The 18500-nt window shown below is 46.9% G+C and overlaps 1 protein-coding gene across 7 annotated transcripts in view; it reads left to right on the forward strand.

Moving 5' to 3' along the window:
• The window catches only part of Nfasc (neurofascin), a 74024-nt gene that overhangs the window by 11900 nt on the left and 43624 nt on the right, over window positions 1–18500 (forward strand). For 4 of the 7 annotated variants that reach the window (XM_038348873.1, XM_038348874.1, XM_038348875.1 and 1 more), the window contains exons 5-9: window positions 365–535; window positions 4221–4271; window positions 10603–10714; window positions 11112–11296; window positions 12393–12524. In XM_038348873.1, coding sequence (XP_038204801.1) covers window positions 365–535; window positions 4221–4271; window positions 10603–10714; window positions 11112–11296; window positions 12393–12524 — 651 coding nt within the window. The remainder of the gene's footprint in view (window positions 1–364; window positions 536–4220; window positions 4272–10602; window positions 10715–11111; window positions 11297–12392; window positions 12525–18500) is intronic. The other 3 variants (XM_038348871.1, XM_038348872.1, XM_038348876.1) reach the window with 1 other exon arrangement.

Below are 18500 nucleotides of genomic sequence, written 5' to 3' on the forward strand. Positions count from 1 at the left end.
CTGGCTGTTGTCCGCACAGTGTTCCCTGTGTGTGCACTCAGCTCCTGACTCAAGGAGCAAGCACAGGTTTGTGTTCTCACCCTTGGGCCCTGAGGTCAGTCAGGCTGTGGCATGAACTGAGATCAGAAAAGTGTGGTCACAGAGCTTGGGCAAAAGGAACATGGCTATCTGGGTTTAAATGTACCCCCTTGCATGTATTCAGCCCTTCCCTTTGCTATAAGGAGTGGACACATCCTGCTGCAGGATTGGGAGGAGCTGACTAAATTGTTGCAAGCTCCAGTCTGCATCTGGTCTCCTCATCAGAAGAGCTGATTGTCGCTGAGTCGGTCTGCTAACCTCCTGTCATCCCTCTGCTTCCCCACAGCCATGGAGCCCATCACTCAGGACAAGCGTGTCTCCCAGGGCCACAATGGGGACCTCTACTTCTCCAACGTCATGCTGCAGGACATGCAGACCGACTACAGCTGCAATGCACGCTTCCACTTTACCCACACCATCCAACAGAAGAATCCGTTCACCCTCAAGGTCCTTACCAGTAAGTGTGGGCCCTGCTCAGGGCTGGGGGGCCACGGGAAGCAGGCCCTAAGCCCACACATCGTGCATACCCGCGGCTCACCCAGAATTCCACTCTGGCTCATTGTGCCTGAGCCACTGCCACTGCCTTATGCAGCATCTCTGGATGCAGAAGTCTTGAGTCAGACTTGGCCCTGTGCTAAACCAGTGCTTGCACTTCAGTTGGGATCAGAGTCACATACCAAGGTCCAGCCCTGTCTTACCTCGGCAGACTTGGGCTGTCTGGGGCCCTCGGCTCTTATTCAAATGTTCCTGGAGTTTGATATGACCATCAAATCAGGATCCCTATGGTACAGTCAGCATATTCCGTTTGTTTCTAGTCATTGGTTGTGTGTTTCCAGAAAGCCAGTGCATAAGATGCCAGGACCAGCGGACACACCAGAACAAATTGTGTTTCATTCTGTAATGTAATAGATGTGTTGTATCACAAACTGCAGATTTATGTTTTGCTTTGTAGGGGTTAGTTTTTATCCCCTGATTGTTTTGGGCTAATACTGAAGTAAATTAGCATTCTCTGACCCACTACAGTGGTGATGGCTCTCTCCAGAGGCATGCAGGCACAAATCAGGCAGAAGTTTGAGCTACACTCCTCAGCTTGTTCAAGATGTCGCCTGGGTTTGTTTACACCGTGGACATGTGACATGGCTAGAAGAAGACCTTCTAAAGAATCTAATCTGTCTGACTCATGTTGTGAATGTCATTGTCAGTGCTGTGCTGTGGATGGTGAGGAAAGGGAGGATGCCCTGCCAGGAGGACCAGAGGTCACACTGAGGTGAGCCTTGGCATCCCAAGGCTACCTCCATGGACTGATGCTGCCCTGCACAGTCCCCTGGGCAAAGCCTGGGTAGGCTTGTTATACACCGGCAGAGACCTCTATGGTCTATCCCTTTCCTCAGGGACGGAACGCCCGCCCATACGGAGAAGCTTCCTCTTGTTTGCTTCTCATGGTTTCTTCCTCCTTTTTTATCGTTTTCTTCTTTTCATTTCCTTTCTCTGTTCTTTCTCCCTCTTCCTAGCTTTTTTTTCTCGCTAGTCTTTCCCTCTGAACACTCCTCTGGTCACCTGCCTCCTGGTCTGTGATATTCCTTTGCCTGTGGGTTTTGTCACCCATGACAGGACAGACAGCCCATGGGATTGCTCAGACCCCGGCAAGGAGACCTGCCTGCTGCTGCTGCAGAGGCGCTGGCTTTCTGACTCTTGAACCAACCCCAGGAGACCCCTGGGACAGGAAGTTGATTCACCTGCTGGGCCTCCCCAGGTGTCTTCATGTGGCTCTCTGCCAGCTGGCTGAATGAAGGAGGATGGGGTGGTCTGCCCAGGTCCTCTGAGTACCCTCAGCCAGGACAGGGCTTGCAATGAGGAAGAACAGTGCTGTCAAGAGGATGACCCTGAACAGCCTTCACGTCCACCTGGAAAGGGTATCCTGGAGTCAGCCTGCCACTCCAGGGTCTGAGCCAGGCTTCATGCTGTTCTGGGCAGAGTCAGGGAGCATGTTCAGGCTAAATGACACTTAGCAGTGGAACTTTTCAGAAGCAATCTTTTCTCTAGAGGACAGAAGGGATGCTTGCTTCTGCCTCACCCTGAGTTGCCTGTCCCATTGGAAGCTCTCTCCTCCCAATGACAAGAACTCCTCTTGGTGACCCGAACAGAGTCCTGCCAGCTTCCTGGAGTCCTCCCAAGAGCAACTTTGGCTAGAAGCAAGTCCTGGGCATCTGAGCCAGCCTAGCATTGGGCACAATTTCTTAAAATAGCACAGTTGGGCTCTGTTGACTTTCCTGTCTAGAAAGGGCACAGGCTTTCTCTGCCGTCTTCAGAACCAGGTCTGGATGGGAAGCCAAGCAGTCTGCCTGTATTCTGCCTTTGGGGACAAAATCAGTCTCCTTACACTGCTTTTATTAGTTCTCCCCAAGGAAGGGGAGAAAGATATACACATATATTTACATGTATATGTATATAACAAAATATCAAGCAACCTAAAAATCATTTTTAACTTGTTTTAGGATGAAGTAAAAGATAAGCAGGAGAATCAAGCCAATACACATCTGTGACATCTTTGTCCATAGTGTGACAGGCACAAGGTCTCCATTACTACTGTAAGAGGTGCCCTGGTTAGAGAGGAGGAGGTCTGCCAGGGCGGACAATGGAGGGCACTCTACACTTCCTGCTAGCATTCAGATGGCATTTCAAGGATAGGATCTCGCTGGTCTCTTCCACATGTTGCCAAAGCTACAGTAAGGATGGATATGCACATTGGCCTTTCCCTAGAAGAGAGAAAGCCCCTGTTCCACCTGGTACCATGGGGGAGGGGTGAAAGAGAAGAGCCCCATTTGGCTGAGCATGGCACTTCGCTCCCTTGAGGGATGGACATCCTCTCCCAAGCACTGCCTCAGCACCCCCTCCCTGGTACCACTTATCCCTTCATCCCACTGTAGACCAGTTCCCACCTTCCAGCCAGGTCCATCCAAACTGACTTCCAAAGCAGCTAGGTCTGTCTCAATCAGCCCCACAGTGAGAAGCAGTTCTGAGAGTCAAAATCTTTACGTTGCTGCCTGTAAAACAGTAGGGGGGTGCAGTTCAATGCCAGGCCCAGAAAAGAATTTGCATAACCTCTTATAGTTACTTGTGATGGGATTTGATCTGTCTTTAAGAATGCAAATGTTCTAACACAGCCACTGTTTCTCCTGGAAGTTGGACTGTGTCCTGGCTTCTCGGAGGTTGTCTCCTTAGCTTCTCTCCCCTGTGGACACTGTCAGAATTTGAGCCCTCAAGGGTATGGGTAGAGAGTAAAAAGTTACCTAAGGAGAGTGGTATTTTATGTGTCCTGTTCTAAAATGTCTTCACTAAAGACTAGAGGACCAAGGGCTTCAGTCACCTTACGCTGGAATGGCAGCCAGTGAACTGGCTTTTTAAAGAAAGTCCCTATACCCGTACTGTCCAGAGAGCTCCAGGTCTCAGGTGTAGGATTCATCCCCTCATCTTGCTGCCCTGACCCCCAACTCCCCTGCAGGAACCTCCACCAGGGTCTTTCAGAAGATGTCTGGCAGGGTCTACAGTGATGCCTACCTGGTCAGATTAGAATGCTTTTGCTGCTGGGCCCTGCAAAGGGGCCCCTGTGTATACGCGTACACACACACACACACACACACACGCACGCACGCACGCACGCACGCACGCACGCACACACCCCTACCCCTGCAGCCTCGCTACTGCCAGGCAGGGCTTTGCTGTCCTCCGCAGGACTCACTAACACTCCTTTTTTCTCTAGCTGGTCTGACGTGGAGTCCTGGGGCCCAGGGAGAAGCTGGTTCAGAACCAGCCACAAGATGCTACAAGACACTAATCCATCCTTACCTCATTTGTTCAAAATATAGATGGACCAAGCAGAGCTCAAGCCTAATTTCTTTACTTTCAAAATAATCTCGTTTTATTGTTGCCTTCTTTCGCAGGAGTTAACCGTTTTGTTCCCTTTTGAGTTGTTTTGTGTTGGCTGTTCTCTCCCGAACGCATTCCTTTCCCACGTGCACTGGTTCCTTTTGCAAACCCCCACTGGCGATGTGGCTTTGCATTTCTGTTCTCATCCTCCTTGCGTTTGCGCCCACAGCTGCTCCGGGCCTCCCTGTTTGCTCACCCTCTTTTGTTTATTGCAGACAACCCTTATAATGACTCGTCCTTAAGAAACCACCCTGACATGTATAGTGGTGAGTCCGGGGAGTAACTTCTCCTGTCCTAATCCACTTTGGCTAACTTGACTGATACCGTGACATTAACTCCTGCGGGGTGGCAGAGTGGACAGCTGGTCAGGCAAGGTGCTAAAGAGACACCTCAGGACACCACATGGAGCAAGGTGGCCAGTGCGGGACTTTGGGGTGGCTCATGTTGGAAGTGGTTCCTCCTTGCTCCTCCAATGTGCGAGTCTCCATCTGCTAAACTCTTAGAAGGTAGTTTTCAGCAGGGCAGAGCTCCACAGAGGACTCAGCAGAGACTCAAAGATCAATGGCCGATGGATGGAAAATGGACTTGGGCATCACTCTGTCTGAATTATCTGAAAAACAACTTGAGAGATCAGAGATTTATATTGGCTTACGGTTTCAGAGCGTTTTTTTGGTCCTTCACGGCAGGGATGCAGGCGCGGAAGCTTCGTTCACGATTGGCAGGCGGGTACATAGAGGCTGTTCACATCACAGCAGACTAGGAAGAGGAGAGCAAGGCAATAACCAAGGGCCAGATGTCCTTCAAAGGCCCACCTCCTACCTCTAGCTACCTGCTTTTATCAGCTGGACCTCACCTCCTGAACATTACACCTGCCTTTAATCGTGAGCTGAGGAACAGGCATGAACCCAGGCAGGGGTCCCTTTCAGATTGAGCTATAACAAAGGATATTTGATAATAGGTGAGAGTCCCCAGTTAGGAGGAAACAGGAAATACCAGTTCCTATTGGTAGTATAACACAGTTAAAGCACAGACAGCTTTAACTGATTAACTCTTCAGTGTCTGGATATGAATTGCCTGCTCTGTAACTGCGCTTTACTTCCTGAGAGTATTGCCACAGCCCGGGCCCATCTCTTTTTAAAGTTTTCCTAGCAGACTGGAGAGATGGCTCATGCAGTTAAGAGCTCTGACTGCTCTTGCAGAGGATCCAGGTTTAATTCCCAGCACCTACATGGTGACTTAGAACCATTGTAACCCCAGTTTCAGGACATCTGACACCCTCTTTCGGTCTCCACAGGGATCAGCACATGGTGCACTTACATACATGCAGGCAAAATATGCATATACATAAAACAAAAATAAGTAAATCTTTTTAAAAAAAGATGTACGGTTTCCCCAGAAAATGGTATTAAGAATCCAGGCCAGAATTCTCTTCCCAGGCTGGGAATGAAGTTGTCCTTCCCTGTCCCTGACGCCTGGGCCTTTCTGCCTTTCTGGCTGCTCATGCAAATCCAGTGGCCACCAGCCACGTCTGCAAGTCATGGAATGATCACAATGAGAGTTGCATTCTAACAAACCACAGCTGGCGGCGAGGTCTGGTTAATAGGGAAACTGGCTATTCCCACACCTGAGGCTCCCCTCACTGTGGCTTCAGAATGTCTGGGGTTCCTTCAGCAGCCATAGGATTCAGCATTCGCTTGCTGGCTTTGGCAAGGCAGCTGGTCCCATTATCAGCTATGCTTCTGAGCTGAGTTCAGGTCCCCAAGGGGATCACTGGGAGCTCAAATAGGTAGGAATGTCTTTGCTGAGATTGCTAATATAAGCAACCATCAGTGTCTTGAGTGGAGGACGGGACAAGAAATGAGAGCCAAGGGAAAACAAAGGTTCCAACTTGGCACCAGCAGCGAAAACCATGCTGAGAATCTGCCAAAGAGATTTACTGCCCAAGGAAGCTGGGGCCTTTGTTAAGTTCTGGGGATTATTTGTTTTCAGGATAATGGGGCTAGCCACTGTTGTGTCAAAAGTCCCACAGCACTGCTGTGGAATGTGCCTTTTTCTAAACTGAACCCCAAATATCTATTGTAGGAAGTGTTCTGAAATCCAGAACATGTCTGAGCCCTTAGAGGTCGCCTGGCTCAATTTCTTGTCAATTTCTTGGCTTTATGTAAAGCAGGGAAATGTAGTTGCTTGATCTATGGAAGACGACTGGGTGACTTCAGCCATATCTAGCCCAGCTTATCTCCAGACGTCAGGATTTTTTTTAAGAAGAAAATAAGTGAGATTTGTGAGGATCACTCAGGACTGTGAAAGCTACAGAGCTCATATTGAGACTGAGCCCTGAACCCTCAATCCACAGCAGGACGTGGCTGGCAGAGCCGGAAGCTGCTGGGAAGAACACAACATTCAAACAAGGCACATATCGAACAAAGAGTAACCAGGCTGATGGTTTTAGAAAGAAGGAGAAAATAAGAAAGCAAGGAAGTTCTTCCTGGGTGCACAGAGCTGCCAGCCAAGGAACAGTGTGAGCCACAAATGTCCGGTATACACCTCTGTTTGGCTCTGAAATATGACATCTCTCTTCTAGCAGCAGGGTCACCCAGCCTTTTTGTTTTGTTCTGCACAGAGCTGGCACCCATTGGGGATGGGCCAGAAGCCACCTCCCCCTCTGATTGGCAGAGAAAGCCACTTTGGTTTCATCCAGGCCAGAAATTCAGGGGGTTTATAGTGTGTACTTGGAGGTGCACTGCATCAAGTCAAACCCAGTCTCTAGCACACACCACCGAGTAACACGGGGCAAGTCATTTAATGCCTTGATTTCTTCTTCCACAAACAGGCAGATGCCTCGCCTCAAAGATGGTTGTGGAGGTTAAAGAGGATCGTGTGCCCATAGCCTGCTCAGCTCCTGTACGCATTAGCAGTGTTAATAGATAACCCGTTGTTGGATTTAAAGGGGAAAGTTTATGTGGACTAGATTGTATATAGGCCATCTGTTTCTAAATTAAGGGAGATGCAGAGAATGGGAAGAGAAGCCCGAGAGAGAAAGGCGGGCACAGTTATAGGAAGAGAAGTACTACACACACACACGGGGGGGGGGGGGGAGACAGAGACAGAGAGAGAGAGAGAGAGAGAGAGAGAGAGAGAGAGAGAGAGAGAGAGAGAACACTGCTGGAGGGGCGAAAGCTTCCCAGATTGCTAACTCTGATAAGAACTGGGTAAAAAGAAAGCTTCATCTATTGCAGGAAGGATTTGAGTTAAATTTATGGAAGAATTTTCCTAACAGCAAGACACAACAATGTTTCTAGAGCAAGAGACCCCACCCACCCCTCCAGTACCTTTTGCGCAGTCATTCCTAGGGCCAGAAAGATAAATGAGGTGCCAGGAAGCCTGCCTCTCAGGTTTCTGGTTCTCTATTCTGAGAATTGAAGACAGCAGAGAGGACGGGGTGTAGGGTCCAGCTGCCATAGAGAGCTGCTTTTGGGAAAGGTTCCCAGATTCATCTGATGTATTGAGCCATTGTTCTGCGGGCAGGCGGCACTGAGTGAAGGGAACAGCTAAGTTTGTCAGCACTTCTGACCTTTTCTCAATAGAAGACAGCCAGAAATTGTTTCTCATTTGACCCTCAAAGCCAATTTAGTTAAAGTGGGGTCATGCCCTGAGGTCCCCTGACCGACCATCTGGCTCTGGAGGTCTGTGACTCCTCTCTGCGCCACAGCTTGCAAGAGCCACCCTTGGGCAGCTCTTCTTGAATCTATGGAGGTTTGAGCCTGGCTTCTGGATCCCGGAGCTCCTCAGTATCGGGATAGACCCCAACTTGACGACTGGAAATGGACAGAAGCAACCCTGTCTCCAAGTGAAAAGAGCTGTCCTATCTAAAGGGACATCTTTCACCACACAGAGCTTCCTGCAATAGTTACCTTCATCCTTGTAGTTACTTGTTTCTGTGTCTCCTGCAGGGAAAGAAACTAGGGCACCCACCCTTCCTCAGGAACAGGGGCCCCCAAAGTCACCGGCCAGGCCCTCTTCCTTAAGTGTTCATGCAATCCCTCCTGGCATTTCTTCATAACCTCCCTTCAGCGCCAGCCTTCTCGCGGCTCTGTAAAGCCACTAGTTACCATGTTCCTCCTGCCAGAGTCACATAGCCTAAGAATCCAGCTGAGAGGCCTGGAGCCTCTTCTTTCCCTCCCCAGCTTCTTCCCCAGCTTTATCGGTTGCCACCAAGGAGAGCTGGGATCTTAGATGGTGAGAAGCATAAAAAGGACCAGGACAGTTCACAAGGACAAAATGCCTTTCTGCTTCACCTCTTGGCCTTTGCATTTTGGGTTTCTTTGGCTGGGGTTATTGGAAATCTGTTCTGAAATTGCCTGGCACAAATGGGGACAAATGGCATCTTTCAGCTTCAGACAAAGTCAATTGAAGGAAACCTCACAGTACAGCTCAGAATCCCAAACAGGGTGAACTTGTGAGCTTGGGCAAGCCTGTTAACGTCATAGAAACTCAGTTTTCTCTGCTAAAAACACAGAAGTGGTCCTGCCAGAATGTGTTGTGAGGCTTCAGCATGCTGGTGCTGCAGGCCAACCAATCACAGCGCTTGGCCCCATTAGCTCCATACTGAGAGGTGATGGCGCCCTCTGACTGGCAGGGTAATCTTTCCTTTCCTTTGAATACGCCTCCTTTCCAGCTGCTGCTTCCTCCCTCAGAAGCCTCTGTGGGTTGGTGGCCACATCCTACAAATGTGGTGCTGTGTGGCTTCTCTCTGGTCGCATTCCAGTGTGTCCCGATGCAGGACTCTGTGCTCATCTTCCTGCTCCACATCCTTACTGCTTCCCTCGCCCTGGGTTTTGTGCTGCGTGCTATGGATGACCTAAGAGTCCGGAGGGTCACAGGCTGGCCCCTGCAGACTTGTGTTCTCGTGTGGAATGAGTGTGATGACTGAGAAGGGATCTTTTCCACCTCGTTCGTGGGGTTTGCAACGCTGGACAGACTCACCCACTTGATACGAACCTCCTGCCCTGGAAGCTCCCTAACCTTTGGTGCCCATGATGACAGTGTGGGTTGAGTGTGAGAGGAAGCTGCCGCTTCCTGGATACTGAGAGCTGGGTGCTGCTAGGTACAGACCATAACCAACTAATCACCTAATGGATTAACCCTGCAGTTGCCACTGCTCTGTGTGTGTGTGCTGGTGTGATGTGAGGATAACCACAGTGTTTGGGGGTAAACCGTTGCTTCCTTTTTTGTTTCTTCTCCTTCTTTAACTTGTTTACCCTACAAATATTTACTGAACGCATGCCATATGTCATGCATTGTAATGTGCCAGGAGCCAGTATATGTTTTAACCCTTCTACCCCTGACGAAAAGATAAAAGACAGGTCAACTCTGTGAGATGTTTCCCAGTGGCTAATGAAGAGAAACTGAGCATCCCCAGGACAGGAGCCTGCCTGATCCAGTCAGACAGCTGCAGATGCAGCCAGCTCCCATGGGAAGCACAAGTTACACAGTTTGGATCCCCACCAGCACCAGTTAAACCCAGAAGAATGCCCTCCTCCCCACTCCAGGCATCTCCAAGGGCTCCTAGCTCCTGGCAGCTCTGCCTTCCCTCTACTTCCCACTTGTCTGACTGAGCCTAAGACCCGTGGCAGCCTCAGCTTCTAGCCATCTTTCCGTCATCATGTGCCTGTCCATGGTAGTGTCTCCTCCAGTTTCCTTTTGACCTGGGGTTTCTGGTAGACCATCTTTGGTTTTTCTTTTACCCACTTCTGTAGAGTTTTGCAACGAGTGTAGGAAAGAAGTAAAACTTGGGCAAGGTGAGGGCCACTCTCCATGGGTGCACCCTGATTGGCATGGCACCTTCCACTGGGAACAGCCTGATGTCAGCATCAGTGTGTGGACCACCTAGCCTCTAAAACCTCTATGAGAGATTTCTGCCTCTCTCATGGCTGTTCCAGCCTAGTTGACTGTTATTCCTCTCCCTCCACCTTGGCTGCCACTCCTCCCACTTACACCCACCCCCATCTCTCATGCAGTTAGTCAAGAGTTAGGAGGCAAAGTGGCCCTGGCCCCTGAGAGTTTGCCAGTCATCTCTCATTCATTCTCTACGTGTCTTTGCTACGCCATTAATAATTCTTCCCGCATGTCCACTGTTTATCTGGGAATTTATTGCTTCATCCCAGCTCCTTGTCAAGTCGCCAAGAGCAGGTTGCTTGTCCTGTGTCCCCAGTCTATACCTTTTCTTCCTTCTGTGTCCCTATTTGGGGGGGGGGGATAGATTGATGCTGAGATGACCTGCCCTGGGGGCTACCTCAGTGGCCCCTCCATCCCAACACAGATGACAGAGAATGAACCTCTCACTTCTTGATAACCCCTCCCTGTCCCAGAATAAGGGAAGGATTTCTGAGCTCTTCTCAACAGAACCTGGAGCTGGTTGCATACATGTGCTGATGGGGCAGAGACTCCATCTTTCAAATACATCTCTTATAGATGCACAGATTCTAGGGATGGCTTGTGCTCAAAGGACTCAGGAGTGGGGCATGATGACATTTCTCTCTAACAGTTCTGGCACATCTGGGCAGGAGGCTCATAGAAGTTTGTTCTGTCCTGTTTCAGCCCGAGGGGTGGCAGAAAGAACGCCTAGCTTCATGTATCCGCAGGGCACCTCGAGCAGCAAGATGGTGCTTCGTGGCATGGACCTGCTGCTGGACTGCATTGCCTCTGGGGTGTACGTACAGTCTGCACCATCTTCCAGCCCTGCTGCTGGAGGAGGGGTGGGCATCAGTCTGCACATTTGCAGACACAGTAGGACACAGGGAAAGGGAAGCAAGTGGCCCCGTGAGCAGAACACTGCATGTTTGTCATCCGCACCCCAGCCCTGCTTTGGGGAAAGAGAAAAGGCAAGGGCTGGACATACTAATCACACAGAATCTTAGCTCTGTCTTTCTGTGGAGAGCCTGTAGCCAAACAGCTTCCTCTGTTTAGGAAAGCCCAGCTTTTAGAGGGTATGCACCTCCCTCATGGGCCCAAGTTCACTTTTATAGTATCTGGGTATTGGGCTCTTTCGAAGACAAGGACTACATTCAGTAACACGCCCTCTGTTTCCTTCTTGACCTCTTGACTAGTCCAACACCAGACATTGCATGGTACAAGAAAGGTGGGGACCTCCCCTCTGACAAGACCAAGTTTGAGAACTTTAACAAGGCCCTGCGCATCACCAATGTCTCTGAAGAAGACTCCGGGGAATACTTCTGCCTGGCCTCCAACAAGATGGGCAGCATCCGGCACACGATCTCGGTGAGAGTAAAGGGTACGTTGTGTGTATTTCTCATTATGATTATGTTGCCGGCCCTGAACACAAATAAGACCACCTTCCCTGTGTGACGAGGAGGCAGAGGGAGTAGGGAACATCCTGTGTGGCATGGTGGTGTCACCATTTAACGTGTGACTATATGCACTCATGGGCGTGTACGCTGAGGAAAGGACACTCACCTTAACGTTTGCCCAGCTCCGGGCTCTCTCTGCAAGTAACATTCCTCCCAGAGCCTTCTCTTTCGTTTTGCATTCCCATCTGTGGTGTGTCGTCTTAGCCTGTGCTGTCTGTGTTGTGTGCATGGCGCTGCTTCTTCTCAAGGATGGAAATCATCATGGACCAAGTTGTTTTTAAGCCACTTCCGTCCCCTCAAAGCAGACACGGCCCACCTGAGCTGTTGCGACACTAGAGTTCCTGTCACTGTGGGTCCTGGCTATGGGATGGGTTGTGTGAAGCACTCCCAGGGCTTCTTGCATACTGGGAGGTCGAGGGCTGAAGGATGAGAACAAGAACTTTCTAAGCATACAGTTGACTGATCGGATGCCCTTGCCTTTAGCACCATACACACATGAGTGGGTTCTGATCCTTTTTGGTGAATAACGAGATTTTTGAGACTTTGATCCAGAAGTTTCTTTTCTCAGAAAAATCCATGTGTTTGCAAAACTCTCCAAATAATAGAAAGGGGTGAGTGGCCAAGAACTGCTCTTACCTAAAGTTCAGTGCCTAAAAGAAACAGTTCAGGTCTTTCCTAGACCTCTGTTCTTATAACAAGGGAATCCTAAGGGGTGCAACCAAGGGCTCCGGCAATGCCTATGACCCATCAGAGCTTCAGCCACTTGGTCCCTTGGCAGCTCGGATGCGGTAGGTGTGGATGATCCCCGGCATCCCTGTATTTTAAAAGCCCGATGGGGAATTCTAACAAGTCAACTCTGCTCCGTGGGCTCGGCTAACTTGCCACCTGCAGACTGGGTTGAGCCATCACCCCAAGGGTAAAAGATTGGGGCTGGGATGCGAGGGTCACCCTCAAACAGGAACCCACCTGGCTTCTTGTGCCTAGCCTGTGCCATCTACCTCTGCCTGCCTTGTCTTTCAGCTGCTCCATACTGGCTGGATGAGCCCAAGAACCTGATCCTGGCTCCTGGTGAGGACGGGAGGCTGGTATGCCGAGCCAATGGGAACCCGAAGCCAACTGTCCAGTGGATGGTGAATGGGGAGCCTTTGCAGTGTGAGTCCTCCTCCACTTGTTCCCTCCACCCTCCAGAGGCTGTGTCAGTGGGTCAGATGTCCCCAAAGTGGCAGGAATGGATGGCTCATTGGCGGTACTTCCAGCAGCCTTCCTCTGCAGGCATCTCAGGGGTAAAGAAAGCCTTCCTTATTTTTCTGAGGGAACAGGAGGATGAGTAGCCTCGAGCCCATGGTTATGTTCCTCTGTTTAGGGATTTCTACTTCTTTGTGGTTTTCTTAACCTTTGCTTTCTGCCCAATAATTCTAGAGCCCAGTTTAGAGCCTGGGCACCGCACTTCATCTCAGGTTTGGCTTCGAGTGGTGGTGGGGGCTTAGAAGATAAAAACCCCTGTCTGTCATTAACCAGTGATGAATCTAAGTCTTACTCTCTAGCAGGGGCCAGTGAAAAGACAGGGTCACGTGACAGTGTGAAGGCTGTAGCTGAACAAGAGGAGGAACTTCCCTTTAAGTGTGTGGGGGAGTTTGTCTTTTTACTGCCCTATTAGCAGTTTATTTATTTCAGTTTATTTCTTTAAGCTTTTATGTTTTAATATTCTGTTCTTAACTCCTTGCATTTATGTATTTTTCATTGTTAATATTTTATGTTTATTAACATCTTGTGTTTCCACTTTTTCCTTTTTCTTGTACCTTTACTAGGCTTTATCTTAGTTTTCAAATACTCTGTGTGTGTGTGTGTGTGTGTGTGTGTGTGTGTACACACGCAGGTTCACATATGTGCCTGCAGGTAAAGGCCAGAGGACAACTTTGAGTGTTCTTCATCAGGAGCCATTATCTTGTTATTTTGAGACAAGGTCTTTCACTGGCCAGAATTGCCTAGTAGAGTAGGCTAGCCAGCCCGGGAGCCCCAGAGGTGTGTCCGTCTCTGCCTTCGCAGTGCTGGGATGCTAAACATGCTCTACTCCATTCTGTCTGGCTTTTTTTTTTTTTTTTTTTGCATGACAGAAGAGGGCACCAGACCTCATTACAGATGGTTGTGAGCCACCATGTGGTTGCTGGGAATTGAACTCAGGACCTCTGGAAGAGCAGCCAGTGCTCTTAACCTCTGAGCCATCTCTCCAGCCCATCTGTCTGGCTTTTTTACGTGTACTCTGAGATCAAAGCAAGCAATTTACTAATCAAGCAATCTCCTCAGCCCCAAAGTCTTTTATGTTATGTTTTATTCCTATCCTTACATCAATCTCATTTTTTCAGACGTTTTCATCAGTGATCTTTATTTATTCTTTTTCTTCCCCCTTCCCCTTCACAACACCCTACTGTACTCCTTGTCTTTCTAATTTCTTCTGAATAACCTTGCTTTCTTGTGTTTTCCCTTTCTTTATGTCATGTATTTGCTATTTCTGTATTACTCTAACTAATTTTCAACTTCACAGCACACGTTACTTTTTTTTTTTTTTTTACCATTTTCTTGTTCAATAGTCATTGAGGATGTATTCATGGGCTTTTCACCAATGTTAAGTAGATTTCTATACCAGTGCTGGCTTGGTGTTGTTGCTCCAACTTGTTATCTCCTCTCTGAATGGTACTGGGAATTGTTCCTTAAAAGCTCAATGTGAGGGCTGGAGAGATGACTCAGTGTTTAAGAGCATTACCTGCTCTTCCAAAGGTCCTGAGTTCAATTCCCAGCAACCACATGGTGGCTCACAGCCATCTGTAATGGGGTCTGGTGCCCTCTTCTGGTCTGCAGGCATGCACACAGACAGAATATTGTATACATAACAAATAAATAAATTTTAAAAAAGCTCAATGCGAGCAGGGCAGTGGTGGCGCACACCTTTAATCCCAGTACTAGGGAGGCAGAGGCAGGCAAACCTCTGAGTTTAAGGCCAGCCCGATCTACAGAGCGAGTTCCAGAAAAAGTCATGGTTGCACAGAGAAACCCTGTCTTGAAAAACTAAAACAAACAAACAAGCTCAATAAGAAGATGCCCAAATGGACCTGGAGGAGCTGTCAAAGACCAAAGCCGAAGATGTGTAAACCACGGCTCAGACACGAGAAACAGAAGAAACAATCAAAGCAAAACGAAAGTCATGTCAGCCCAACTCCTGCAAAAGATTTTGATTCCTCAGCTACTGAACTCAAAGGCGTGAAATTAGGAGATGACTGGTGAAAACTTCAAATGTTTACGTGTGAAACGATCCGTGGCCTCAAGTGGGATTGATACAGGCAGCTGTATGAAGTGAGGAAATGAGGTCAGATCAAGAGACAGAGCCAGCAGGATAGATGAGAAAGTCAGAGACACAGGAAAGCCAGCACCATGGAAGAGCAAGGGATGTGAGAGCGTTTCAATAAAACAGAAATGCTGAAATGAAAACTCAACAAATCAAGTAAAGTAGCACAGTGGAAACCATCAACAGACTGCACCAAGAAGAAGAAAGACTACCAGGAATAGAAGGGAACATCAAGGAAATCATCATCCTAAAATTAAAAAAAAAAATAGCCTGACAACAACTTCCTAAAATCCTGAGATCCAACCAAGAGATAAACCTAAGAATCCAGATGCAATAGAAAGAGCTGGGAAAAAAATCTAAGGTATAGAGAATCTATTCAATGAAATTAAAAGCTGTAAGAGAAAAATATCAACTCACAGACATATGAGAGTAACATCAGACTTCAACACAAACCCTAAAAATGACCAGGAAAATGTAAGTTAATCTGTTTCCACCATTGAAAGTAAACTAACTGTCAATCAAAATTACTATATACATCAAATTATCTTTTAAAATTCATGAAGAGGAACTGGCAATATGTCTCAGCCTGACAATTTGAATTTGATAACACATGGTAGAAGGAGAGTACCAATTCCTACAAGTCTTCATCTGACCTTGAGGTATATACATGGCACATGCATACCCTCCCTCCACACGCGCTAAATAAATGTAAAAAATATTTACTAAAATAAGTGTATGGAGACGTAAGGACATTTCAAGACAAGCACAAATTAAAGCAACTCTTGACCACCAACCCACTCTGCACAAATGCTTAACGAAATCCTCAACATGAAGAATAAAGTCTCAACTAAGAGATCCCATTAAAAAAATGTAACTTTATCACATAGAATAGATGAATAAGGGAAACTCAGAAAGGATCCACTGTGTCCAACACAGTCAACTAGCAAACCCCTAATATGAATGGAGAAGAAAAAGTCACAGACTAATTGGCTGGATTAAAAAAAGAAAAAAGATTCAACTCTTTGTTTTCTCAAAAACAAACCAAAACAAAACACAGCCCACTCACAAAGACACACTTAGTGTGAAAGTGAAAGATAGGAATTTGCCAAACAAATTGAAGTTGAAAACAAGCTGGTAAAGCTGTTCTCAAAGCTGTTAAAGTACACTGCCTATCAAAATTGGTCAGGAACAATAAAGGATGCCACTACATAGTAGTAAAAGGAACAGTCCATCAAGAAGAGGGCTTGATTATAAATATATGCATTGAATGCTGGGACTTCCAATTTCATAGAACAAACACCACGAGTATAAAGCAACAGTGGTGGGTGACCATAATATTCCATCTCATCAATAGGTAGGCCATCCAGACCTGAAGTCAGTAAAGATCAAGTGGACTCAGCAGGCATTTACAGAACATTCCTCTCAACAGTGCAAAAACACATTCATCTCTGCAGTCCATGAAACTTTCACTAAAGTTGATCACATTTAGATCGTATTTTATGCCATAAGAAAGTTATAACGATATAAAGTAATTGAAACAGCTTCTGTATCTTCTCAGAGTGCAGTGAAATATGACTAGAAATCAATAAAGAGAAAAAAGACAGGAGCTCACAAATGCGCTCCTGAGTGAGCAGTGGGTCATTGAAGAAATCTTGGAGAAAAAATTAAATTCTGAGAATCAAATGAGAAAAAAAGCACAACTTATCAGAACCTTTGAGCTATAACAAAGACCGTTCTAAGAGGAACACTCATAGCTATGACTCCTTTTCCGGAAGATTTCACCTAAATCACCCTAGGGTGAACCTCAAGGTCTCGGGGAAACAAAACAATTCAAACCCAAAAGTGGTGGATGCAAAGGAGTAGTAACAAACCAGGAAAGAAACCCGGTGAAACAAAGAGTTGGTTCTCTGGAAAAACAAATAAGATTGACAAATTCTTATCCAAATGAACCAAAGGAAAGAGAGGATACCAAAATTAATAAAATTAGAGCTAAAAGGGGCACATTACCATAGGTGTCAATGAAATCTAGAAAATATTTAGGAAAAACATATATATTTTGAAAAATCTAGAAGAAATGGATAAAGTCTAAATGCATATGACCTACCTAAATTAAATAAAGAATGTATAAGCAAATTGAACAGACCCCAAAGAAGCTACAAGATTGAAAGCCTGGACCAGGCAAGATTCACTGCTGCAGAATTTACCAGACCTTTAAGGAGTGCTAACACCAGTGCATCTCAAACTGTTCATGAAGTAAAAAAGAAAGGGATACTACCAGACTCATTAACTCTGATATCAGGCTTGAAAAGAACACACACACACACACACACACACACACACACACACATACACGTTTTCCCTGATAAACACAGATGGAAAAGTTATCAATTATCAGTAAAACAATTGCAAGCTAAAATCATTCTAATAGCAAACTTGCTGAGAAGGAAAAGAAAACCAACAACGAAACAATAAACAGAGAAAAAAAACAACAAAAGAAGCAAAAATAAACAAAAACAAACAACAAAACTCCAGTGATAATTCTAACCAGGAAGGTGAAAGCTGCCACAACTAAACTCAGAACGCTGAAGAAAGTCATTAAAGACGACCCTAGCAATTGGGAGGACCTTTGGGGTAGTTCCTTGTCTTGTCACCGAAGTGACCAGACAGAGGCAATCTAAGGGAGGTTTGCTTGGTTCACAGTTCGAGGATGAGCTTAGCTGGGAGTTCGTGGCCGCCCAAGCTTGAGGCATCTACATTTGCAGTTGACAGAGAGATGAATGATGGTGTCAGCTCTCTTTCTACTTTTTGTTCAGGCCAGAACTGTGGAAGGATTCACAGTTAAGATTGGTATCCCAACCTCCACCCATCTGGTCTGTATGCTCGCTCTCAGGCATGCCTTAAGACTGTTGCCTATGGATTCTAGAACCTGTCAAGGGGATAACACTAACCATCTCAATCTCCCATGTTCATGGTTTGGCAAAATTATTATCATGAATATTAATACCAAAATCAATTAGTCTACTCCATCCTCACCTAAATTTTAATGACAGAATTGGAGGGAGCTCTTTAAAATCATGTGGGGAAAAAAGATCTCAAGTAGGAGGGAGAGGGGCTGGAGACATCACTATACCTGATCTCAAACTAAACTACAGAGTTATAGTAATAAAACAGCGTGACTCTGGAACAAAATGTAAATAGACCAATGGATTAGCATACACAACCCCGATATAAACTCTCAACCACAGCCACCTAATTTTTTGACAAAGGTGGTGAAAACGTTCACTGGCAAGAAGACAGCGTCTTTAGCAAATGGTCCTGGAGACACTGGGTGTCCACGTGTGAAAGAATGATTTTACCCAAATTCAATGCGAAATAGCTCAAAGAGCTTCGTGTAAAGCCTAAAACTGTTAGAGGAAAAGAGTGTTTCATGTTTTTGAAGATGTGGCCATAGGCAAGAGCCTTCTGCAAAAGTTTTCAGCACCTCAGGAAATCGTTCCAGGAACTGATGGATCGGGTGTGTGTAGGATAAAAGCTTCTGTACAGTGGTGGGACAACCAGCCGAGTGGAGAGACAACCACAGAATGGGGGCGGGGAGCAGCCGAGAATGGGGGGTACTGGCAGAGTGGAGAGACAGCCACAGAAATGGTGGGAAGTGACCGCCAACTGTACATCTAACAGGATTAATATCTAAACTCTGTGAAGAACTCCAAGATTTAGCACCAGGAAAACAAGCCATCCAATCAACAAACAGGCAAACTAACTGAACAGGCAGTTCTCAAAAAAAATAT

The sequence above is a fragment of the Arvicola amphibius genome, chromosome 12 (genome assembly GCF_903992535.2).
Source record: "Arvicola amphibius chromosome 12, mArvAmp1.2, whole genome shotgun sequence".
NCBI lineage: Eukaryota > Metazoa > Chordata > Mammalia > Rodentia > Cricetidae > Arvicola > Arvicola amphibius.